General features: G+C 42.0%; 1 protein-coding gene across 1 annotated transcript in view; it reads left to right on the plus strand.

The window, feature by feature from the left end:
- Nucleotides 1-308: 308 nt before the first annotated feature.
- wdfy1 (WD repeat and FYVE domain containing 1) overlaps nt 309-26,979 on the plus strand; it is a 73,695-nt gene continuing 47,024 nt past the window's right edge. Inside the window, exons 1-6 of the mRNA XM_070883591.1 lie at nt 309-526; nt 7,662-7,729; nt 15,383-15,456; nt 16,794-16,848; nt 23,755-23,905; nt 26,823-26,935. Coding sequence (XP_070739692.1) covers nt 390-526; nt 7,662-7,729; nt 15,383-15,456; nt 16,794-16,848; nt 23,755-23,905; nt 26,823-26,935 — 598 coding nt within the window. The 5' untranslated portion in view covers nt 309-389. The remainder of the gene's footprint in view (nt 527-7,661; nt 7,730-15,382; nt 15,457-16,793; nt 16,849-23,754; nt 23,906-26,822; nt 26,936-26,979) is intronic.

A 26,979-nucleotide genomic window follows, 5' to 3' on the forward strand; every position in this document is an offset into this window, starting at 1 on the left:
TGTTATACAGTAACTGCAATTCCCGTATTATCAAAAAAATGCACCATGATTTCTCAACCCCATCTTTAATATATATATAATTTCATACACTATTATGGATGGGGTGGGTAGATTGTATAGTGTAGGGAGAAATTGGGAAATTAGATGTGTTGGAAAACGGGTCCATAATAGCTGGGATGTGTCTGCGCTGAATGATTATGAGCTTTTTAGGCCAATACCAAACGTTTATTGCGAAAATAACATCTGTTGCACGAAGCCAGCTGCCAATCATCTTCCAAGCACGCCCTTTGCAAATGCGGTGTGCTAACCGCCGCTATTTCAGTGAATACGGTAGAGACCGAGTAAAACGGAGCCTGTCAGCTGATTGCTTTCCAAAAAATAGCAGAAAGATGGCGGCAGAAATCCACTCCAGGATGCAAAGCAGCCGCCCGGTCCTGCTGAACAAAATCGAAGGGCACCAGGACACGGTGAACGCGGCCGTGCTCATCCCGAAGGAAGACGGGGTGATCACGGTGAGCGAGGACAGGTAGGGAGCCCCGCGCGGGCGGGGGGCGCGGGAATCAATACATCTTTCTGCAGATATGCGGTTGGAATTCTGTTTTTCTTTAAAAATAGCAAATGTTGGAAGCCGCAACTCTTGCAACAGAATTGGGTGCGGGATTTTTGTGCGCGCGTGTGTGTGGCCCGCGGGGAGTGCGAGCGGCTTTTCTTTGCGCGAGTGCCTCGCTTCCCGCGGGGACTTGGCCGCTTTCTGCCGGCCTGCCGGCCGGCCGCTTGCAGCTTTGTTTACAAGTCGCTGCGCCTCTTGGCTTCGGTGTCACGCTACAGTGACCCCACGCTTCAGATCGTCCTGAGAGCGAATGCCGCTGAAGTTTGCCACCTTGGGGTGCTTTCCGTGAGAAACCCATTTTGAATGCAAAAAAAAAAATCCTATCCACATTGTTGTTTTGTGTTTTTCTCAACTGCGAACTTTTCCATGGCCTGAAAACCCGTTTCCCGGGTCTGGAATCGATGTACAAACGAAGTCTGACTGGGGAGGTAGATTGAGCGAGCTGGGTTTATGGACCAAAAAAAAATCAAAGTCCGAGCCTTAATTTTGAAAAGAACGCCACGTATTTCGCACTATAGGTTAAGTATGTGGTTAAGTGGCACTGTTTTCCGGAGATCTGAAGTGTTTTGAAAGTAGAGCGTTTGTGTCATTTTTTGTCACCGAGACGGCATGGATAAGTGACGCAATTTGTCATTGCATCAAGAGCTTTGTTTTGTTTACATTTTTAGGAAAATGCTGCCCCGTTTTTCTTTTAATCGTAAAGATTAAAACTGCATGGAAACTGGTTTGAGCAGGTGGAATGAGATACATAATTAAACTGTCTTCATTTTTGAGATTATGTCATTTGCATTTGTTGGTAATGTAACTAGTTGTATTTGTTGGTAATGAGCTCTTCGAATCTCAATGCCGAGAGCATGAAGAGGTCAAGCGCGGGCAGCGGAAGGAGCGTGCGGCAAACCAGTCCCACCCAATCCTTCCCTCGGCGAATGTCTGTCCCACCTGTGACAGAGTCTGTGGCTCTGGTATTGGACTGTTCAGCCACCAAAGAACTCACTTCAGGGATGGAAGCAAGTCTTCCTCGATTTCAAGGGTCTGCCTATGATGATGATGACTGTAACTCCTCCACACACACAAACTTCTGCTTATACCCCCTGTTTCAAAATGCTTTAAAACATCTTTTGAAATGTAGAAGTAACAGTGTATTGAACACTGTTTTTGAAAAGTTTTGATACTTTGGAAACTATTCAGTACAGTATAAACTCTCTAAAGGACACATGTTAACAGGATTTCACTACTGTATTGAATAACAACAACTTGTATTTATGTAGTGGCTTTAAAAGGTCCCAAGATGCTTCATAGGAGCATTCTAAAACAAAATTTGACATTGAGCCTAATGAGATATTGGGTCAGATGACTAAAAGATTGGTCAAAGAGGTAGGTTTTAAGGAGTACCTTGAAGGAGGAAAGAAATGTAGAATATAAGAAGAACATAAGAAATAGGAGTAGGCCATTTGGCCCCTTGAGCCTGCTCCACCATTTAATAAGATCATGGCTGATCTGATCATGGACTCAACTCCACTTCCCTGCCCGCTCCCCATAACCCTTTATTCTCTTATCGCTCAAAAATCTGTCGATTTCTGCCTTAAATATATTCAATGACCCAGCCTCGCTCTCTGGGGCAGAGAATTCCACAGATTTACAAGCCTCTGAGAGAAGAAATTTCTCCTCATCTCAGTTTTAAATGGGCGGGCCCTTATTCTGAGACTATACCCCCTAGTCTTAGTTTCCCCTATGAGTGGAAATATCCTCTCTGCATCCACCTTGTCGAGCCCCCTCATTATCTTATATGTTTCGATAGGGAGGGAGTTCCAGAGCTTAGTGTTCAGCCACCAATGTGGAGCGATTTAATTCGGGGATGGTCAAGAGGCCAGAATTAGAGTGCAGATACCTCACTGGGTTGTGGGGCTGGAGGAGATTATAGAGATAGGGAGGATTGAGGCCATTGAGGGATTTGAAAAGAAGGATGACAGTTTTAAAATTGAGGCATTGCTTAACCGGGAGCCTGTAGGTCAGCAAGCATAGGGGTGATGGGTGAATGGAACTTAGTGCAAGTTAGGACACGGGCAGCAGAACTTTGGATGACCTCAAGTATATGGAGGGTAGAACGTGGGAGGCCAGCCAGGAGTCCTTTGGAATAGTCAAGTCTAGAGGTAACAAAGGCATGGATGAGGGTTTCTGCAGTAGTTCTGAGGCAGGAGCAGAGTCAGGCGATGTTCGGGACAATATAAATTTATCACAATTAAACAATGATGGCTTACATATAGGAAATGTATAAAGTCAGTTTTTTTTTAAATTCTGTGGAGCTGCATGTTTGTTGAATGAATTAATACTCTCTCTTGTGAATACATCCCAGACAGTATGAAAGACAATCAGAGTTTCCTAGAGTTTTGAGCTGTCAAACGTTACAGACTCGAGTGTGTTATTTTCTGTCTCTTGTATAATAAAATAATATCAAGGCAAGATCAAAGATTTATTGCAACTGGATGCTCTGACGTTAAATATTCTGCTTTTTTTCAAGTTTTAACAAAACGGTTTTCTAATCTTGAAGCAGCTATTACTGAATATTTTAGGTTTGAAAGTGTTGTATAAATTGGTTATTTCTTATTGATGGTTCTGACGAATTGTTTATTAAATGATCATTAAACCCAGCACCTAATAAATGAGAGGTTTTTTTTTGGGGGGGGGGGCATCCTATATAGACCTGTTTCGTGTGTTTACTCCATTACTTATGAAAATGTTTAAAAATTGCTTATAAATCTTTTCTTTCAGCTTCAAGTAGCAGACCATTTTTTTTTTACAGATTTTACTGCTTTCTAAGCGGTATGCTCGTTGGTCTGAATATTACTGAAGTGACCAATTTTTTATGCTGGAATTAATTTTTTGTAACTCAGTTTTGCAGTAATGTTTTGTCAAGAAAACCATACATTGAGGTGAATTAAAAAAGTGTTTCTTAATAGCCAAAATGACCATGCTAGAACTGATTCACTCGAACTATTTATGATTTTTAAGAATAAATGCTGCTTATACTTATTTTGAAATTTGCCAGCAATATGAACAGATCAAGTTTGCTTGTTGGATTTGACTATTTTTCTGTCCTTTCATGGTAGTCACACTGAGACTGCTGAATAACATTGAAAGCAGTAATTTTTATTTATCCCTCTTGGTATCTTTTATCCCTTCATTAGCCGTCAAAAGTCAGGAAAACTGTGAGCCTGATTAATTAAAAAAAGAAATGTGATTTAGTCAAAATATTTGAGTAGAGTAGGAAAAGAATGTGTTTGGGCTGTTTACATTGATGTTGTCTTTAATCTAAGGGTAATACAGTAATCATGTAGACTTTAACCTACATATATACTGGACAAACCAAATTTGCAATAATAGTGTGGAGGACAAATTCATGGAATGTATACAAGATAGTTTTCTAGATCAGTATTTTGAGGAACCAAGTAAGGGAGCAGGCTATTTTAAATCTAGTATTGTGCAATGAGAAAGGGTTAACTAATAACCTTGTAGTAAAGGAGCTCTTAGGGAAGAGTGACCATAATATGATTAGAATGCTGTATTAAGTTTGAAAGTAATTTAGTTAAATCTGAAACTAGGGTCTTAAAGCAAACTATGTAGGTATGAGGGGCGAGTTGACTAAGGTAGATTGGGAAACTACATTAAAAGGTATGACAGTAGACAAGCAATGGTTAGCATTTAAAGAATTAATGCATAATTTACAACAAATATACATTCTTTTAAGGCACCGAAACCCCACAGGAAAAGTGGTCCAACTGTGGCTAACGAGAAGTTAAAGATAATATTAGATCAAAGGAAGAGGCTTATAATGTTGCCAAAAAGAGTAGTAAGCCTGAGGATTGGGCGGATTTTAAAATTCACCAAGAAATTGATAAAGAAAGGGAAACTAGAATATAAGAGTAAATTAGCAAGAGACATAAAAACAGGCTTCTATAGGTATGTAAAATGGCAATGATTAGTGAAAGTAAATGTAGGTCCCTTACAGGCTGAGACAGGAGAAATTATAATGGGGAATAAAGAAACTGAGTAACTATTTGTACTAAGTCTCTCTTCTGCGCATGCGTTTCTTGACGCATGTGCAGGAGTGAAAGTTAGGACAAATATCACTGACTCTGTGCCGCCGCCCCCCCCCCCCCCCCCAGCGCAATTCCCACTAATCCTGTTCTGCACATGCATCCAACACCACATTGCCTCGGATCCATCCAGCAGCAGTCACGAGCCACCCACAGCGCCGCAAGCGTCTGCTGGGGGTGGGTGGGTGGGGGTGAGGGGAGAGGGGGAGTGAGCGGGGAGAGAGAGAAGCTGGGAGAGAACTTTTGGGGAGGGGGTGGAGCGGAGAGGATAAGAGAGAGAGAGAGAGAGAGAGAGATGAGGGAGAGAGAGAGTTGGGCGGGGGGGGGAATGGGCGGGGGATCGGCGGGGAGAGAGGGAACTCCGAGAAGACGGATTACGTTCTTCCAACCCCCTAGTGCGTGCAAGATCGGTGTGTTACAAGGGACATCATTGGGGTGGATGAAATCCAGAAGTCATGACACTATCACTATTCACGTCATACCCAATAAACCTGTTAACATTCCGCACAAAATGCCCCATCTATGACTGGAGCTAAGGTCTTGCGCTTGGGTAAGGGACTTCGGCTGTGGGAGGCAGCACATGTGCTGGGGTAAGGGTCTCCAGCTGGCGGAGGGATGCACTTACACTGGGGTAATGGACTTTGGCTGGAACTTGGTGGTTTTTGGGGAGATCTATCCTCTGTGGCTTCTAAAGTCAAAATGGATTGAATTACAAATTGGAAAGGCACTCAGAACTTGGGCTGGGCGGTTCCAGTTATACATTCCAGAGGAACTTCAGGGTGTGGGTTAACCTCCAAGGGGACCAATCAGCAATAGGTCATGTGAAAATGGAGAGCCAATCAGAGAAACAGCTGCCTTTCAGTTAGTACAAATAGATGCAGCCATAAAGACACGGCAGAAAAATTAAATAAATACTTTGTATCTGTCTTCATGGAAGAAGACGCAAAAAACTTCCCGGAAATAGTGGACAACCAAGGATCTAGCAAGATGAGGAATTGAAAGAAATTAGTACAGGTTGGACCTCCCTTATCCAGGAATCCATTATCCGGCACTATCCCTCGTCCGGCATGATTCTGGTGGCCAGGGGCATATGCGCAGAACGAGGCCAACCTCCACCCCTACTTTGGGGCCGCACCGACACTCAGCACGCCGGGGGCCCGCCGACACTCAGGTCGCCGACACTTTGGCCCACCTGGGGCACCCACCTCCTCCACCACCCTTTTTCCCCCCCCAACCCCGTAACCTCCCTTTATCTGGAAAAATCCCTTATTTGGCACAGGCCAGGTCCCGAGGGTATCGGATAAGGGAGGTTCAACCTGTATTAGTCAAAAAATAGTACTGGAGAAATTAATGGCATTGAAAGCCGATAAATCCCCTGGACCTGATGGCCTACATCCGAGGGTTTTGAAAGAGGTGTCAATAGAGATAGTGGATGCATTGGTCATCATCTTCCACAATTCAAAAGATTCTAGATCGGTTCCTGCAGATTAGAAGGTAGCAAATGCAACCCCACTATTTAAGAAAGGAGGGGGTGAGAAAATGTGGAACTACAGACCAGTTAGCCTGACATCAGTAGTTGGGAAAATGCTCGAATCTATTATGAAGGACATGGTAACAAGGCACATAGAAAATAATAATAATAGGATTGGGCAGAGTCAACATGGATTAATGACAGGGAAATCATGTTTGGCAAATCTGTTTTGAGGTTGTAACTAGCAGAATAGATAAGGGGAAACCAATGGATATATATTTAGATATTCAGAAGGCATTTGATTATTAAACAAAATTAGGGCTCATGGGATTGTGGGTAACATAATAGCATAGATTGAGGATTGGTTAATGGACAGAAAACAGAGAGTAGGTGTATAGTTTTTTCAACTAGTATAGTTTTGGTCTCCATACCTAAGGAAGGATATACTTGCTGTAGAGGGAGTGCAACAAAGGTTCACCAGACTGATTCCTGGGATAGGGAGGAATATCCTATGAGGAGAGATTGAGTAGACTAGGCCTATATTCTCGAGAGTTTAGAAGAATGAGAGGTGATCTCATTGAAACATACAAAATCCTTACAGGGCTTGACAGGATAGATGCAGGGAGGATGTTTCCCCTGACTGAGAAGTCTAGAACCAGGGATCACAGTCTCCGAATAAGTGGATTCCATTTAGGACTGAGATGAGGAGAAATTTCTTCACCCAAGAGGGTGGTGAATTTTTGAAATTCTCTACCCCAGAGGGAGGTGGCGGCTGAGTTGAGATCGATAGATTTTTGGATATTAAGGGAATCGAGGGATATGAGGAGAGTGCAAGAAAGTGGAGTTGAGGTAGAAGGTCAGTCATGATATTAAATGGCGGAGCAGGCTCGAGGGCCGAATGGCCTACTCCTGCTTCAATTTCTTATGTTCTTTATCTTGTTAAGCAGACAGATGTGTAAAGCCATCAATTCTTGTGGTGTCTTTCAGCTGAGTTTTACTTTTTAATCCCTCATTTGCTTGTGTTCTCTCTGTGACAAGCTATGCCGACAGAAGGGTGCTATGAATTTTCAGTGCTGTGCTAACTATGTTCCTGTAATTAAGTTGAATACATTGCTATTAAAACTGAAGTGCAAGGATTAATGTAGAAAGAATGCATCCCTTGCACAATTATGCTTCCATAGATATGTGCTGGATAGTAAGTATGAAATTCCCATCTTAATGGCCTGACCCTCTTGCTCTCATTAAAAATCCTAATCATGTATTCTGAACTGCAGAGAAAACTGTAAATTGCTTATAGGTAGAAGAACTCTCTAGCTTTTTCCTCCTAAAACAAAATAGGGAAAATGTGAGCTGACTGAGGCTGATAGATTCAATTTGTGGTGATTGAAACAAGGATTATGATTCCATGTTCCATTCCAGTGGGAATGTACATGATTGTGAGACTCTCCCATTTACTGTTTACTAATGCCCCTTGCTCTTTCTGCAGAACAATACGTGTGTGGTTGAAGCGAGACAGCGGTCAGTACTGGCCAAGCATCTTTCATACAGTAGCAGGTGAGTAACGCATTCAAATTAATAGATTTAGAGTGGCTTCAATACAGTGCTCACTAATGTAGCTCTTTTTCCAACTTCAGGTTGATTCCAAAAAGTTGCTTTTGCAAAGTAGGAATAAGTGTGATACATGAACCAGTGGTTTCTACTGGAGCCCTGAGGATTTTCTTTCATATGTCTAATCAGTGTATAAAGAAAGTAGAACAGATTTTTTTATCAACCGATCTTTCTCACCATATTGTGGTGCTTGTGAAGTCTCAGAATGATCAAAAGAATTCTAGAAACTTGTACCATCAGAAGTACACAATGTGAAACTCAAAATATGGCGATAGATTTCTAATAGGCTGCACCGTGTTCTAATATGCAGTGTAAGATCACTGCTGAAGCAGTCTTTGAAATGTATAAGTATCTGTTGATATTGGTTTGAAATCACAAAGTATCACCCATATGGTACAATGGACATTGAGGTCTGCTGAGACAGGTCATAGTAACAGAATGTCTTACCAGCTCAGGGAGAAAATGACCAGTACAATTCATTTAAAAATTTCTTCTCGTCTCTGCTGACAGCCATGTTGGTATAGGTAAGTAAAGCAGGTAGGTTAGAGTTTAAATGTGAATTTTAAACTTTTAATCCTCCAGCCCGTTAGCTCCCTTTTAGTTCCCCAGGACCTATACTCACCCCACCAATCTGTTTACTTGACTGGCTTCTTCCCAATCCGTTAATCTACCTGTTCGACTTTCCAATTAATTGCACACTCGAATCTTTGTGCTCACCTGTTCGATTGTCCACTACATCCTGTCCCCACTCAGCCCTTAATTTCTCAGCTCCTACACCTTTTGTTTACAGTTCTAAAATTAAGTGTCCCCTCCTACCGCCCCCCCCCCCCCCCCCCCCCGGCCGCACCTCACCACTACCCATTTATCAGCAATTATATCTTTACCGGCCCCCTCCCCCCACAATACTGCATTCAACCTTTCTCTGCCTCCCTCTATGGACCAACAAAATGGCCACTTTCTACCACACTCCGTATCATATCGACTTGTGCAAAGACCCTTTTTCACAGACCTTGCTTCCCCTTTTTCACACTGAGCATTTCTGCCCCATTGCCACTGACCAGCAATTCAGTTCCTTTCTGTAGCCCCATCAAGCAGCATTTCATCTGCTGCACCCCCTCCCCACTGAGCAGGGGATTCCACGCTGGTCCACTGCCCCATTCCTCCACACAGCAACGAAATAGGCCCTGGGAAACTGATCTTCCACACATTCTCCTTCCTGGTCCTTCTTTCTCTTTCCTCCCCATCACCACCTACTCTCCCCAGTTACTGTCCTACTCTTCTTAGAGGGGAAAGGAGTTGACAAAATGGCAGCTATTTTTTTTTCTATCAAGTGTTTCATTCTGTTCTTTTTTCTGTTTTTAATTTCCTGGCATGCATTGCTTACAGTTTATGATGTTGCTTAAGTTTGACTCAGTAGTAACATTCTCCTCTCCTGAGTCAGAAGGTTGTAGGTTCAAGCCCCCCTTTAGGACTTGAGCACATAATCTAGGCTGACTGAAGGAGTGCTACATTATCACAGGTGCCATCTGTTCAGGTGGATTTCAAAGTTCCCATGGAATTATTTGAAGAAGTCCAAGCTAATCTTGGTCCCACTTCTGACCGCAACAAATTAGATTAATTTATTGGGACCTTGTGCATAAATTGCTGCATTTGCTAACATACCAACTTCAACATTAACTTGTGTGCTATAAAGTGCTTTGGGATATCCTGATGACTTGAAAGATGCTACTTAAATGCCTTTGCTCATTCTTTTATAAGCACAATATTATTTAATTGTTCACCGTATTCTCTGACTTTATTAAGAAATATCAAACAGAACTGTATTCCAAATCCACTGCCCTATGCTGGCAACACATTATAGCCCCAAGTTTCCACATGATTTGCTCCTAATTTTTAGGAGCAACTGGTGTAGAACGGAGTATCTTAGAAATCGGAATTCTCGTCATTTAGTTTGCTCCAGTTCTAGTCAGTTAGAACAGTTTCACTTTGGAACAGAATTTTTTTTTCAAAAGGGGGCGTGTCCGGCCACTTACGCCTGATTTCAAAGTTTCGTGGGTGAAGACTTACTCCAAACTAACTTAGAATGGAGTAAGTGAAGATTTTTGTACGCTTGAAAAAATCTTGTCTACGCTTTAGAAAATCAGGCGTAGGTTACAAATCAGGCGTAGGGAATGGTGGGGGGGCGGGGGGGTGTTTAAAGGGAAGTTTACAAACATTAAACACTTCAGTTTTACAAATAAAGAGCCATCATCAATAATAAATGATAAATACACCAATAATCAAAAGAAATTAACAAGAAATATTTTTTTTTTTTTAAATCAATAAATAAAACATTTTCCACTTACTGACTGCAGCACCGGGAGCCCTCCAACAGTGTGCTGGGATGCCCCCCTCAGTGTGTCTCTGTCAGTGTCTCTATCTCTCTGTCTGTCTGTGTGTCTCTCATTCTCTGTCTGTCAGTGTCTGTGTTTCTGACAGCGAGGGGAGGGGGGCAGAGGGAGGGGAGGGATGGGGGAGAAGGGGGAAGGGATGGGGGGGATGGGGGGGGGAGAGGGGTGAGAAGGGAACAAAGGGGAGATGGGGGGGTGGAAAGGAGATTGTGGGGGGGGGAGGGAAGGAGAAGGGGGAGGGAGGCTGAATGGGCCGGGCCCGAGACTTCGGGCAGGGCCCGTCCCCAGCACCAGATTTACAGGTAGGTGGCGTTGGGTTGGGTCGGTTCGGGTCGGGGGAGGGGGAAAGAGGGAGAGAGGGAGCGGGAGAGGGAGAGGGATGTCAGGTCGGATCCAGTCCGGGGCGGGGGGGGGGGGGGGGGGGACGGGTGTTGGGTCCGGTCTGGAGGCGGGGGGGGGGGGGGAGGGGGGGAGCGGGTGTCGGGTCCGGTCCGGAGGCGGGAAGCGGGAGTCGAGTCGGGTCGGGAGGAAGCAGGAGCTGGCCGTGGGAGGAGCCTTATTCACGCAGCCCCAGTGAGGCCATTCGGCCAGGGCTAGGGGCTGCGTGCTTTGGGCCCCTCCCACACAGTTTCGGGCGCCTGGAGCTACTGCACTTGCGCGCCCACTGTAGCGCGCATGTGCAGAGGTCCCGGCACTGTTTTCAGCGCAGGGACCTGGCTCTGCCCCCTACAGCTCCTGCTGCGCTGCGCCGAGGGCCAGAGGACCTGCAGGGAGGTGGAGAATATGGAGGTTTTTTTTAGGCGCACTTTGTGGCGCGAAAAACAGGCGTCCAGGTCTGGACTGCGCCGTTCTAGGCGCGGCTCGAAACTTGGGCCCTTTGTTACTGTGAAGAGCCTCTTAATTTTCCAGCCCAGAATGCGTCATTGCAAATGTGGCTGGAAGATCCAAATTTGGACGAATACTGGGAGCCTGAACCTGCAACCATAGGGATGTAAAGTGAATGTCTGAGTCAGCCCTTGGCTTAATTTCTTTTAAAGTTGAAATGATGTTGCTGTCATTAAAGGTTTCAACATGGGTCCCATAAACAAACTGATTGATTAAGCTGGAGGGGTTATAATGTGTTACCTTGTGATATCATCACATGAGACAGCCACTTGCTTCTGGCGGTTTTGAATATTGCTACTTTGAAATGATTTTTAAAAAACATTGTTACAACTACAATCTTCTGAAGTGCCTCTTTCTATTCCGTCCTCTGAAAGCCTATTTTGAAAGCATATCATGGCAGAATTCCAGCATTTTGTTATCCATTCAAGTACAGTTATTTGTCTTTGGGAATAGTGTAGCAAAATGAAAAGTTAAAAGCTGTGGTGTGTTGTATGATTTAATGATTTATTACATTATTGAAGCATCACTGTTTCTAAGTGTGATATATTCACAGAGCACAGCACATACAGCTTTCTATAATGGCAGATAGCATCTCAGAAGTTCCAGAAGCTTCTGGTCAGCTGACTCATTTATTCACCTTTCGTTGCAGCAACACAATATGTCCACATCCACCGTGTAGAACTACAACATTACAAGCTTACAGACATTACACTTCTCCCTCCTTAATGAAGAAGTTATTATAACAAACATTATATATAACTTGCATGTTTATACATAACAAAGGATATGGACTTATTTTGCCATATTTACAAATTTAACTTTACCACTTGTTTTCTGTTTCGAAGAGGATACTTTCGCTCTCGAACAGAACCTTCCAAACATGGTGTCGAATTTAAACTCATTTGAGGCTGATGCTGAGGAAAGTTTTCCTCCAAGGGTTGCCCTTGATTTCCATTTAAACTTACTCCAACTTCAGACTGTTGGGTTTCCTGACTCGGGCTCAGACTTAAGTTCTGATTTTCTCTTGGATTTCTTTCCAGTACACTAGATGTAGGATATGCTACTAGTGTATCAAAACTATCTGATGAGTCAGAAATAATTGAATCATTCCCACCTTCAATTACTTCCATGTCTGTAAGTAAAATATGATCAATGTGAACAAACCTAACCTGTCCATTATCCAACATCTTTATCAAATATGTGCGAGGACCACATATCTTCACCATTCTACCTAGTAACCACTTTACCCACTTATGGTGATGGTTCTTCACTCTCACCTTCTGATTTAATTTCACACTTCTCTCTTTTACTCTACCTCTATCATGATTCACTTTCTGCCTTAACTGTCTCTTCTACGGACTGTGCCAAATTTGGTTTTAACAATGAGAATCTGGTTCATGGCTGCCGTTTGAGAAACAACTCTGCTGGTGTTCTACCAGTAGTTGTATGAGGAGTATTATGATACGTAATTAGAAAATGAGCCAATTTGTGATCCAATGACAACTGTTGTTTCTTTGGATTTGGATCTAACATTTGTTTTATGAGGGCACATTTTACAATTTGTACAGTGCGCTCTGCTGCACCATTCGAAGCAAGGTGGTATGGTGGAACCTTGGTATGTTTCACACCATTTTTGCTCATTAACTGTGCAAATTCTTCTGAACGGAATTGTGGTCCATTATCCGAAACAATTTCTTCTGGGAGGCCAAATGAAGAAAATAAACTTCGCAAAATGTCTAATGTTTTACTTGTTATTTTCCACATTAGAAACACCTCGACCCACTTCGAATGGCTATCAATCACAATGAACAATTATTGTCCTAGCTCAGCAAAATCAATATGTAGCCTTTACCACACCGTGGGAGGCCATTTCCATGGTAGTTATGGTACTGATGGTGGTTGCTTGCTTACCGATTTGACATGTCGTACACTGACTCACGATGTACTCTATCTTTATGAAGAACTGGCCACCATAAGTAACTGCATGCAAAACTCTTGGTCAAGCACATTCCCAGGTGCTGGTCATGGAGGTCTCCTAATAATTTGGACCTGAATTTATTTGGTATAACCATTCTTGCACCCCACATGATACAATCTTTATCGACTGATAATTCATTCCTACGAATGAAGAATGGATGAATATCTTTGTTACCTGGTTTGGCTAGCCTTTGTGCAATATAATCATACACCTTTGACATCACTGGGTCACGTTTGGTTGGTCTACCAATCTCTTCAGCTGTGACTGGCAGTTTATCAATGTATGAAAAATAGAACACTTCTTCCCTATCGGGTGTAACTTGTGATGGGGAAGGCAATCTAGACATAGCATCAGCATTACTGTGATCCGCTGATCGTCTGTATTCAATATCATATGTATATGCTGACAATATCAAAGCCCATCTCTGCATTCGGGCTGCAGCTAATGTTGGAAGTGGGGACTTTGGATGGAGATTGTTGTTAGGAGCTTATGGTCCGTAACGATGGTAAACTTACGACCATACAAGTATTTGTAAAACTTCTTGACTCTAAAAATTAATGCCAAAGCTTCCCTTTCGATTTGTGCATAATTACTCTCTCTGGCACTGAGTGCGTGAAGCAAAAGCAATTGGTCTCTCCTGCCCATTACGTAATACATGAGAGATTACTGCCCCAACACCATACGCAGATGCATCACATGCTTGCTTAATCTCCTTAGATATGTCATAGTGAACTAACACGGTGCTCTCTACCAATTTGCTTTTACACTCCTTGAATGCTGTATCGCATTCTTTTGACCACTTCCAATGGACCTGTTTTTTCAATAGTTCATTCACTGGATGTAATACAGTAGCCAAATTTGGTTGGAACTTCCCATAATAGTTCAAAAGACCCAAGAATGAACGAAGTTCAGTGACATTCCTGGGAGTGGGTGCATTTCCAATTGCATTCAGTTTTCCCATGGTTGGATGTAAACCATCTTTGTCTACTCTACTAAAATGAAAGTGCAGCTGTAACCTTTACTTCAACTGCCAAAGCAGTCCTCCTGATGTATCTAGGTTGCAGGTCTGCATTTACTAACTCACAGATCTTGGTTACAACTTCTTTGCAGAAACGCAGCCTTCTCACACAGTCTGCATCACTCAGGTGCAGATATGTATGTCTGATTCGATATACTCGATGTGGGTAAGGCCTCCTGCCCATCATCCTATGTGCTCGGAGGTTCCTCATGCGATGCTGTCTAATCAAATGTCTCCTCCACAGCACCATCATGCAGAAGGCTTACACGAGGTATGGCATTGTCAATATTGCCCCCATAATTAAATTGTAGCTGTGCAAGAAGCTCAAAACAGCAGGACAAAGGACGACCCCCTATTATGAACCAAACCCTGGTCTGCGCATGCGCAGTATGCTTGCTTAGAACGGGAAGCTAGGCATTCAACGAAGACATTTGGGGCAGCGAAGTCAAATGCAATTCTTTAATGCTTGATTTTTTTTCAAAGCACCACCCCACCACCAACCGAACGTCTCCTCACCGGGCTCGAGGGTCGGCCGGCAGAATCGCTCCCTCATCCGAACACAGACACGGCATCCACCACCCTCCCGGGCTTCTTTTGAAGCTGCTGTATGTATAAGGGTACTCATCCCTTCAGTTTGGCTTCCACCCAACTCTGCCACCTCCGCCCCCCCCCCGGTTTCTTTTGAAGCTGCTATATGTATAAGGGTTCGCATCCCTTCAGTTCGGCTTCCATCCCACCCCCACCCCCCCTGGCATCTTTTGAAGCCGAGCCCCTGCGCTGTGCGAGGGCGCGATTCTGCCAGCCAACTTGCTTAAATCTGAAAAACTGGCACAGATATCAGGTCTATGACGCAAAAAAAACTAACCTAAAAAAATCGTAACTAACTGAGTTATGCTGTTGCAGAAACTTTGGGGAAATGTGGATATTTTAATTTACACCAAAAAAGCGGCAAGCGCCAACAAAACGGCGCAGATATTTGGGGAAAATTGAGCCTATTATTTGGATTCTATATCTGATTGATTCTATTTGGAAATAGGTGAATCAGGGACTCTGTCGAGCACGAAAAAGTTGTCTTGTCCTAATTCAGTTTTTGATTGGTGTAAATTTCTTTAAATCAACATGGGTGGACTATAATTGCATGGATCTAGAAAGGTGAGACAACCACTGATGCTAGAAAACCAGTCGTTCTAAACAGAAATGGGTATCAACTTTATAGTTACAAATAAGTTTGTGAATCCTCCTTGGAGTATTCCTTTAAAGAATAATGAAAATGTTTTCTGATGTGACCAGCTTGTGTTAATTACCCACTTTTTATTTTATTTTTAAAGCTCCCTGCTCTGCCATTTCCTACAATCCTGACAACAAACGGATTTTTATAGGGCAGGATAATGGAGCGATTGTGGTACGTATGCCTGCCTTATGTCCTATCTCTGTTCTATTCATAAGGATTAAGATTACAGTTCTTGTTTCTTGCTGAAACAAAATCAGGGATAATACAAAAAATCTGTTGATTCATGTTCAGTGCTGGACATAATGTTCATTTCATTGCATTGCTCAGACGTTAGCAATGTCCTAAGTGCATTAGTTTACATTTTAATGTTTCACTGAATGATTTATATTTTTAATTCATTGTGCCCGCGCCCCCCCCCCCCACCCTTCCCACTCCACAGTTCTCAGTCCCCAGCTGAGAAGGTGGATAAGTGACCTACTTCAAAGGATTTTATCAGTGTTCCACTTGAACCAGCTGTTTGTCACAAAGAATGGCCTTAAGTAATTTTCTTCAGAGGGAGAAACCATTTGTGTGTCCACTTCCAGCTCCCTATATTCAGCTCAGATCCTGAATTCTTCAGGCAATGATGGATTTAACGTCGTATCCTGTAGCACAAGGAACGAATGCCAGGCAGCTATACTACTGTACCTGGTATAACCTTCCGACTCTACAGTTTCTGCCTTTAAAACTATCAGAATTGAGGCTTCCAAATGAAGTTTCCAAATTAAGTTGTTCAGTGAGTTTACGAAGACTGGAATGTAATCTATGTCCATATCACAGTCAGGTGTCACACTGGCAAATTTCTGTGTCAGTTTTTTTTTTAAATATGGAAGAAAACCAGGCATTTTCAAAATAGAGAATATTTTTCACCAACAGAGAATACATTCATATTGATTTGATGACAAACACTTTTTTTTAAAAAAAAAAAAGAAAAAGAGAGCAATTCAGATCTCTCACTGACTTGAGGGTCTGCTTAGAACAATTAGCCTTTAATTAACCCAGGAAGGCATTTTATAACCACAAAAGGATATACATCAGTTACACACAGTTGTACTTTAGAGGAAGAATAATGCATTGTATGGTATGGAGTGAACCTTTGGCTTAGTGGTAGCATTGCTGCCTTTGAGTCAGCAGGTGCAAGGTTCTAGGGTGGCATCCAACAGGATATTCATGTCTGGTTGGTATGCCCCCCCCCCCCCAATACCATGGGTCATGGGAGCCCATAAAACCTTACACTGTATAGGACTAACCGCCCTACATGCTGGTATAAAGATACCTGCGAACCTTTCCATTACTTCACATTATTCCCTAAGGAAAGTGTGTGCAGGTATTAAAACAAAAACATTACATTTTATGAAACACCTGTCCTTCTAAAACTGCATATGCTCTAAACTATGGTGAGCAGCACCTTAGGAGATCTGCTTGTACTACTTAAAGAGTAAGCATGTGTATACATATATTTTCTTTAGGAGTTCCTCATGGCTGAAGATTTCAATAAGATGACTTATACAAAGACTTACCCAGGTATGTTACCTCAGGTATTGTGTTACTAAACTTTATTTATGTGCTCACTATTTGAGACAAATGTCAGAAATACCAAGAAGTCAATTTTTTTTGATCTTCTAGTTACTGGCTCAGTTGGTTGCACCCTCGCCTCTTGAGTCAAAAGGTTGTGGGTTCAAGTCCAACTCCAGAGACCTGAGCGCACAAATCTAGGCAGACACTCCAGTGCAGTACTGAGGGAGTCTTTCAGATGAGACGTTAAACCGAGGCCTCGTATGCTTTTTGGGTGGACGGAAAAGATCCCATGGCACTATTTTGAAGAAGAGTAAGGGAGTTATCTCCGGTGTCCTGCCCAATATTTATCCCTCAATCAACATAACAAAAACAGATGATCTGGTTGTTGTCACATTGTTGTTTGTGAGAACTTGCTGTGTGAAAATTGGCTACATTACAACGTGACTATACTTCAAAAAGTACTTCATTGGCTGTAAAGCACTTTAGGACATCCAGTGGTCATGAAAGGTGCGCTATAAATGCAAGTCTTCTCTTTTTTGCTGTGAGTTGGGGGCCCATTGCTTCATTGGTAAAGCTGTTGGAGTAGGTGTGATTGTTACTGGGTTCAGGCTGACTATGAAGAGATCAGTTAGGATCTAATATTTGATGTAGGAAAATCTTTATTACTGAATTGACTTAAATTGGAAACTTATCAATAAAAGTGGCTCACTTGGCAGATTTAATTTCCTTTCTCCACCATGGATCTCACCGAGATTATCCACTATTCTTCCGACGGTGGCTTAAACAGGTGATCACCTCTAAGGCATCTGCCAAAGCTGCTTTGCAAACACATGCGAAGTGGTAATTTTCAATCTTTCCTCGCCCACTATTGGTGATCATACCAATGATGGGGATGTCATGTTACATACTTAGAATGAGAAAAGATCATCAGATCTGTACTTTTTTTTGCTGAACTCATCCCCGTGTACCTTAACATTTCATTGCATTACCTCCTGGGAGAGTTTAAAAAAAAAACACAGACCTGTAGTCAGTTTAGGAATTGTCTGCTGAAAATTCTTCTCTGCTCTGAGCCCTCAAAGATGATCAGGCAAGCCCCAGGAGATCCCACATTGGTTCTTGGAATCTTATCTTCCTTCTGCTATGATCATGTCATTTTTCAAAAATACACCGAACACGTTCTTGAAGGTTTGTAAAGAGTTGGTCCTTATCAGCATCAAGTCTTGTGTCTTCATTGGTGGCACTAGCTCTCTTTAAACCAAGATACAAAATTCTGGATTGTTTTTTAAAAGCTAAAAGTGAAAATTATTATACAGGTGTGTATTCGGGATTAAAAACTGAAAATGCTGGAAGCATTCAACAGGTCAGGCAGCATGTGTGGAGAGAGAAACAGTGGCCTTCATCAGAGCTGGAAGGTGTTGGAGATGAAGTACAGAACCAGGGAAAGATCAGGGGCAGGAGTGATTAAATGACAAAAGTGTAGATGGTGCAAGGCAAAAGGGGGTGATAATGGAACAAGTAAAGAAACAAAAGATGGGTCCAGAGAAGGTTATGCAGTATTTTGCTTTTGTGCATTTCGAATGTATGCCATTGGTCTTCTTACAGAGAAGGTTGAGATGTAATCTAATTATTTTAATGATGGAATAGTCTTAAATTGGAATAAAATAGGGTTTTACAAAGCATACCCGAGTTCAAATTCAAACTTCCAATGTAATTTTTATAGCACCAAATGCTTCAGTAAGGGCTGATAGACAAGCCTTTCAATCTGTACATTTAATTTTACTTTACAATGCTGCAAACACTTGAGAAGCAAACGACAATTATTTGCTTTTGATGGAACTGACATTGACTCGTATTTAATGAATTCATTAGTAGGTTATGCAGTAATGTCGCAATATAAAATATATCTGTACCTGCCTTTCAAAGTGTACTTGTACATCTTTATTATAATTGGATTGATGCACACTGAGATGTTAGTGAAAATGTGAATTTTCACTAATTGTATTTATGGGGAGTTTTAAAATATGTTGTCAGTGGATGTAACATCTTCTCTTTGTGATGAATGGTGATGTGCTGGATGTATCAGCTGTTTGTTAGATTTTTAAACTGCTGATGTTTTGAAGCTATTTTCAGTTCTTTGCAAATTAATCTTTATATTGTGGAGGAACTAATCTTTGTTGAAACGTGGCATTCAGTAATCTTAATAACAGTGGTTGCTCCAAGACATGTGATTGAAGGGTGCATTTAGAATGTGGATACTGTTTGCTGAGTGAACTGAAGCTACTATCATTGTGCTTTATTTTGGAACAAAAATGCATATAAAACATCAGAACTTAGATAAGTGCTCCAAGTACTCCCATTAACCAGTAAAAACACCCGTAAAAATGTACCAATATCTACAAACAGCTATTTTTATAAATACCTTTTTGGAATAATAATCGGGTTGTACCCCATTCCCTTTCACTATGGTGATTCCTGATTGAGGTCAATGTAATCACCTTGAAGGTTTTTATCATTTTGATAACTTTTGGCTTGCAGGACATTATGGTGAGACTTGTTGAAATGCTGAGGTTTCACAAATGGTTTTCAATACTTATTTTCTCCCCCAAGTTCCATGGGTGCTGAGCACCCTCTGGTAACTTGTCCAAATGACCATTCTTCATATGAGCCTAGACCAGTAACTTTTAGGAAGGCAGTATGATTACAGGGTGGCATAACAGGTGAGCTATACTAACTTCTCTCCAAATATTTATACATATTCTCAAGACACGAGAAGTAACCTAATTATTTTTTAAATTGAGAAGTAAAGGTCCAAATTGCAGTTAATCCCAAAGTTTGGAAAGAATAAAAATAGATGAAGTAAATAATTAAGTGGTAATTAGATGATGCCAAGCCTGTGCTTGAAGGACCTGAAGATAGGAGGAGGAAGGAAAGAGCATCTGACTGACCTGGTGGGCCAGTTATAATTGTAGACCAGAATTGAAAACCAGATTATGCAGATCTTTCTTTAAGAGCCATAATAACTTAATAACTTTTATTTATATAGCGCCTTTAACGTAAAACGTCCCAAGCTGCTTCACAACAGTGTTACAAGACACTGAGCCACAAAAGAAGAAATTAAGGCAAATGACCGAAAGCTTCTTTAAAGAGATTGGTTTTAAGGAGCATTTTAAAGGAGGAAAGGGAGGCGGAGAGATTTAGGAAGGGAGTTCCAGAACTTGGGGCCCAAACAGCTGAAGGCACGGCCGCCGATGTTTAAGCAGTTGTAGGGGTGGAAAGGAGGCTTCCCAGAAGATGCAAGAGACTGTTTTTTGATAAAGGATCAGAAGGACTGGTTGTTAAAGGGGCAGCAAGCTAGCAGGATCCTTATTTTCAATAAAGTTGCAGTTAGAAGTTGTATTTGTGAATTTATGGATGTTCTGAGCAGAGATAGAGTTGGCTTGGGATGATTTAGACTGATGCCAGGTACAATAGAAGTTTTACAAGAGGCAACAGAATAGCCATGCTTGCACTTAGGTGTAATACCAAAGTTAACAGAAAATGGAAATATTACAGATTCCATGCCACCCAGAATAACATCAGTTACTTCACTAGAGTGAAAATAGTAGTTGTACCAGGGAAAAGGAGCAGATTCTCAAAGGCCATCCCAGTTGGCTGACCTTGAAATCCAAACCAGACTAGTTTAGAGTTGGGTTTACTGTAGGGTATTTCGCAAGAGGTCGGTTTGAGTGCTTGACGTCAAGTTTAACCTAACCCACCCGTGAAGAAACTCGCATTGAATTCGATAGAGAGTAATATTGGGCGGGTGTAAAACTGGCATTCCACCCAAGCCTGTAAGTTTCGTGCCCAATAAATTAGGTTAAAATTACTCCCATTGTATCTGACTCAACTCTGACCTCAGGATTGGAGGTAAATAAAAGATCACTGTTCCTCCCCCTTAAATAATCTCAATCAGGAATTTGGGTAGGCTGCAATGTTCCCTATAAGATGCGCCGTTCAGACCGTTTTTTGCAATGTTAAGTTTCGCGCATGCGCATAACTGTGAATGGGCTACGCACTCAAAAAAAAAAGTTAGGGGGGGTACATGGGTAGGCTGTTTGAGGAGTTGTGAGATTGCCATTAAATGACAGTTTTTTGCAGTAGATCTAGGATCTGAATTTCATGTCGGATTCTTGCAGACAGAGAAAACTTTCATTCCAGTAGCCTGAGCTTGATTTGAATCCAGGTCCCAGAAGTGCTACCTAGCTGCCCCTATTTTTTTTAACTGATGAATTGCTATAAGCTGTGGAAAATCTTCATAAATACACTAATAGGGCATCTAGGTCCTGTTTTGTATGTTCACATGTATCCTCCTTCATTTGAAGTACCATTTTTTTTAAAGCCCCAATTGTTTTGTTGAAAGGAAGCAAAAGTCTAGATGTGTAAATTGCTCTTTGTTACCTGATATGTGTTTACTGCTGAATAATTAGATTCTTGTGGTTCGTGGTAGTTAACCCACTTTCAACTTAATGCTGCTGTCTGATGCTGTTCTTCCCAAATGAGCATTGCAGGTCCTGGCTTGAAGCCTGTCCATGCTGCAGTATTCAGTTACACTTCTTCTGTAATTGGAGTAGATCTTTGTGTAGATGCAGCATATTTTTAATTTAGTAAATTCCCCAATAGAGATGCTCAAAAGAAACTGATTACCCAGTTGGATGAGCAATGATTCCAGTTCTTTCAACTTGCCTCCATGCTTTTTATTTGTGCTTTCTTGCATAACTGTTGGTGGTTCTCTTACTTTGCTTTATTTTTATTTTCCTGGGATGATTTTGTTGGTTAGAGGTTAGGTACCTCCAGAGGCACGCTGTCTGTTTGAGATGGGTGGGATAGATATTTCAATTTTAATGATGCTATTAAGTTTTGCAACCAGTCAATGGCCTATTGCAATGTCATTATGGTAGTTGGGGATGCCTCTTGCATTATATGCTGAACAACTGACTTCTCATTGGCCTAGTACTGGTAAACAGCATTTGTACACTAAAATGAAAAGCCTAATGTTGTAGTTTTCATTTATCCAACCAAGAGTGAGAACTAAATGTTTTGGAATTTCAAACATCTAATTATTAGATGTTTATTACTCAATAAACATCTAATAATTAGAAAATTGGCTTCTGAGACAGCTGCCTCCCAAAAATAAATTACATAAACATTGCTGTATGATTAGTACACATTCATTTTTAATACTATGAATCTGTAAAATATTTAAACATTTAGTCAAACATTTTAAAATGTAATGCTCTTTATATCAGGCATTAATGGTAATTTTTTTCTTTACCATTACAAACCGACATGTTTGACATCATCTTGGCTCAGTGGTGATACTCTTGCTTCAGTAGGTCATGGGTTCTTGCCCCACTGCAGAACTTGAGCATATAATCTAGGCTGACACTTCAGTGCTTTATCAAGGGAGTGTTGCACTATCAAAGGTGCTGTCTTTCAGATGCGACATTAACCTGAGGCCCCATCCACCTGTTCAGGTGGACCTAAAAGATCCCATGGCATTCTTACAAAGAAAAGTAGGGAGTTCTCTTGATGTCCTGGCCAATATTAATTTCTCAACCAACTCCACTAAATTCAATTAACTGACTATTCATCTCCTTAGTATTTATGGGATGTTCTTGCACACAATTGTCTGCCATGTTTGCCTACACAAGAACAGCAACTACCCTAAAAAATAATTCATTTGTCATACATTGCTTTGGGATGTCCTGAGAGAATGCAAGGCACTACGTAGATGCAAGTCTTTATGTTAAATAGAAATCATAATCAAATTACATAAACTAAATTGTAATTAGCTTAAGGGCATGTTGTCCTCCATTTGCTAATATTAGTTAAAAGGCTGTTGGGACTAAAGTTCATGCTTTCACCGACCACTTGATTCATTCTCACAACAACAAGGCAGTTTCCATAGGGAGGCCCATATCTCCTGTGAACCGACGCTTACAAACCTTGTCCACTGCATGAATGGGTTAGCTTAAAGGACTAACCATGACTCATTTCTCAAATTACACACCAGAAATAGTATGGGATGTCCACACTGTACTCTTGATCTATTTATTCCTAATATTACTATCTGTCCCCTAGCCATCTCTTCTATCGTGCCTTAATTTTCACAACCTGTTTCTTATATGGCAGCTTACCAAATACCTTAAATACATCTTCCCTCACTGATTTTCTTTGAAAGAATTATTTAATCAAACAACAATACTGTGCATTTATATAGCACCTTTAATATAGTAAAACATCCCAGAAATGTGTTAAATATCTGCTTAGCTCAGTGGTAGCATGCTTGCCTCCTCTTCAGCAGCTCATGGGTTCGGGTTCAAGTTCCACTGCAGGACTTGAGCACATAATCTAGGCTGATGCATAGTGCAGTACTGAAGGAGTGTTGCATTGTTGAGTTGTTAAACCAGTCCGCCTGTCCAGGTGGGTGCAAAAGATCCCATGTCAATATTTGAAGAAGAGCAGGAGAATTCTCCTAGTGTTTTGGCCAACAGCTATCTCTAATCTTACACCACCAAAAACAGATGAATGTTTTTGGGACATTGTACACTTCCAGTGACTACACTTCAAAATAACGTGTTGGCTGTGAACCACTTTAGGATGTCCTGAGGATGTGAAAAGTCAAATGAAAGTTCATTCTTTCATTCTTTATAATGTTCAACGGGGGAGATCCCTTTTCTGTTCCTGTGAGTTTAAAGTGGAAAGCTCATTTTATAATACTGCCAACTTTTTCATTAACATGAGTACACGAAGGGAAATCTACCCTTTTGTGCTGTACATAATGTAATTGCTCACAAACTCCGATTCCACAAGTTTAACCATTTGCTTTATAATGATTAAAATATTGTTGTAATGTTTTTCTTTATTCTCCAGCACATCAGAATCGTGTTTCAGCAGTCATATTTTCTCCAGTGACGGAATGGGTTATAAGCACAGGACATGACAAATACCTCAGCTGGATGTGTACCAGGAGTGGATGTCTGCAGGGAAAACACTGCTTTAGTGCATGGGCTTCATGCCTACAGTATCCTTAACCTTTGCACTGATTCTATTTTAGACTTGTAGGCAAGTAATCAATATCAAGGTTGGTCAATGAGAGTCCTTTGTGTGGTGGGTTTGAACCAAAAGAAATGATTGTGAATATGTCCTTAGGAGACATTTTCCTTGTCCTAGTCATTTAACCAATGTCTGTGCGCACCCCTCTATAGGGTCAAGTTTTGGCCTGAGTTGCTCCTATTTTTTTTTGGAGCAACTAGTTTAGAATGGAATATCTTAGAAATTGCAATTCTCAGTATTTAGTTTGTCTCCAGTTCTAGTGAGTTAGAACAGTTTCATTTTAGAACAGTTTTTTTTCAAAAGCGGGCGTGTCCGTCCACTTACGCCTGCTTTGCAAGTTTAGGCAGTGAAAACTTACTCCAAACTAACTTAGAATGGAGTAAGTGTAGATTTTTGTACGCTCAGAAAAACCTTGCCTACACTTATAAATCAGGTGTAGGGAACGAGAGATTGGGGGGGGGAGGGAAGTTTACAAACATGAAACACATCACTTTTACAAATAAAGAGCCATCATCAATAATAAATGATAAATAAATCAATAAATCAACCAATAAATCAAAAAAAAATTAAAAATAAAAACATTAAAAATCAATAAATAAAAAATTACGGTTCTACTCACCTACTGCAGCACCGGGAGCCCTTCAACAACGTGCTGGGACGCTCCCCCCCCCCCCCCCCCCCCCCCCACACCAGTGTGTGTCTCTCTCTCTCTGTCTGTCAGTGTCTCTGTGTTTCTGACAGCGAGGGGAAGGGGGGAGGAGGAAGGAGAGGGATGGGGAGGGGAGGAGCTGGGGAGGGAGGGGAGAGGAGGGGGAGAGGGGTGAGAGGGGGGAGGGAGGGAGCGAGAGAGGCGAGGAAGGGAGGGGAGGGTAGGAGAGGAGAGGAGAGGCGAGGAGAGGAGAGGAGAGGGGGGGGGGAGGTTGAACGGGCCCGGCCGACGAGAGGAAGCCAGGCCGAAGATTTTGGGCGGGGCCCGCTCCCAGCAAGATGCCGGGCGGGCGGCCCCGCCAAAAACATGTGGGGGGACGGACCGGACCTGGGGGGGTGGGGGGGTGTGTGTGTGTGAACCGGAGCGGGAGCTGGGGGGGAGTGGTAGGCAGCGGAGTGGGAACTTAACTGAGGGGAGAGAGCCAGACTGGGAGAAAAAGCTGGGGAACGGGGGGAGGTTGCGGGAGAGAGTCGGACTGGGAGCGGGAGCTGAAGGGGTGGGGGGGGGGGGGGGAGGGGGTGTGGGAGAGAGCCGGAGTGTGAGCTGAGAGGGAGGGTGTGGGAGAAAGCCGAGCTGTGGGGGGTGGGGAGGAAGGCAGGAGAGAGCGGAAGGGAGCGGGATGGAGGGGGTGGTGAGCCGGAGCCAGACTTCGAGGAAGGAGGTGCAGTCCAATCTTCGCCGCCCTGGTGAGCCCATTCGGCCAGGGCTAGGGGCGGCGTGCTTCGGGCACCTCCCACACAGCCTCTGGTGCCTGGAGCTACTGCACATGCACTGCGCCGAGGGCCTGGATTGACCTGAGGGAGGGGAGAATACCGAGGTTAGTTTTCAGCGCGGAAATCGGGCCTGGCTCGCGAGGCTGGGCCGTTATAGGCGCAGCCCGAAACTTGACCCCTTTATTTCAACAGCTGGTCTCCATTTCAGTTTAAACAATATGTGTTATACATACAGCACCAAGTTAATTTTTCTTGCAGCAAAAATCTTTGAGGCTGGCACCATTTTCAATTGAATTGCAATACTTCTAGGTTGTTGAGTGAATTGGAAACCAGGGTAGAATTACAGCACATAATTGGATCCTGCTAAAATGCCACTACAGATCTTTAAAGTATTGCACTAAACAACAAACATGTCTTTGTTCTCAAACCAAAAGTTTCAAATAATAATCTTGCTGTAAAAAAAATGATCACGGGGTACAGGAGCTCCCACTCCAGAGTATCTGTTTACCTCTTTTAAAAATAAATAAATAATGCATCACATTTTGCTTAACTAACAGCATTTCAGGACTGCCGAACAGAAGGCTTCCCCAAACTACCATTTGAGCCTTCTAAAGTTCCTGCTCTCTGCATTCTTTTCCATTCTCCCATTATTTTCTTAACTGTCCTGGAAATAGATTTTTCCACTTGTTTTTGCATAACATGTTGATATTTAGTTTCCATTTCTGACATTTAATCAAATTCCATATTAGAGTGCACCTTATGTACTGAACCAAAATATCCTTTTTTTTTTCACCAACTGATTATTCTGGCAAGGAGAGAAGGCATTGATTTCCATCTAGATTGCTTAACATCTGACACTTTTTTAAAATTTAATAGCTACAGACTGATAATGCATAGAATCTGAAAAATGTGCTGTAACCCGGAATGTAATTTGTGTTGCACTTGGTTCTGGAATCAGTTTAGGTCTAAACCAGCTATTTTAAAGTAGAGAAACCCATGAAGTGCAGTGTGATGGAAACTGAGCTCCCCTTTGCTTCATATTATAATATTTCTGAATTATATTTTCTTACAAGTTTTTAGCTAGGTGAGTGTTTGGAATTTAAAAGAAACTCTGCTTCTGAAAGGAATTTATTTTTGTCTTCATCCTTGTCGTGAGGGCCTGTCTGCACGAAAAACACAGTGCAGCCAGCAGTTAACTATTAATATCAAAGGAAAGTGGTCTGCCTCTGTTTGTTATTGCTGTAAACATACCTTCGTCAGATGAAAATCTATTAATACTTCAGGTTTGTAAAAAGATATTTTGGTATAAATTCATCTTCGACACGAGTGCAAAATAGCCAATAGCAAATCAGCAGCCATTTTGCATTCTGACAATTTTCTTTTCATACTTTTGTTATATAGCTAGTGGTGTTATCTGGAGAATGGCATCAACTTTTATTCTTTTTGACTAATAATTTATTCAGATATGATGTAGAAACAAGGCATGCATTTGTGGGTGATTACTCTGGACAGATCACATTATTAAAGCTTGAACAGAATTCTTGCAGTATCATTTCAACGTTAAAAGGACATGAAGGTAATGTGTGCATATTTACTGCAGCTGCTAGATGCTAAGGTTTT

The sequence above is a fragment of the Pristiophorus japonicus genome, chromosome 6 (genome assembly GCF_044704955.1).
Source record: "Pristiophorus japonicus isolate sPriJap1 chromosome 6, sPriJap1.hap1, whole genome shotgun sequence".
NCBI lineage: Eukaryota > Metazoa > Chordata > Chondrichthyes > Pristiophoridae > Pristiophorus > Pristiophorus japonicus.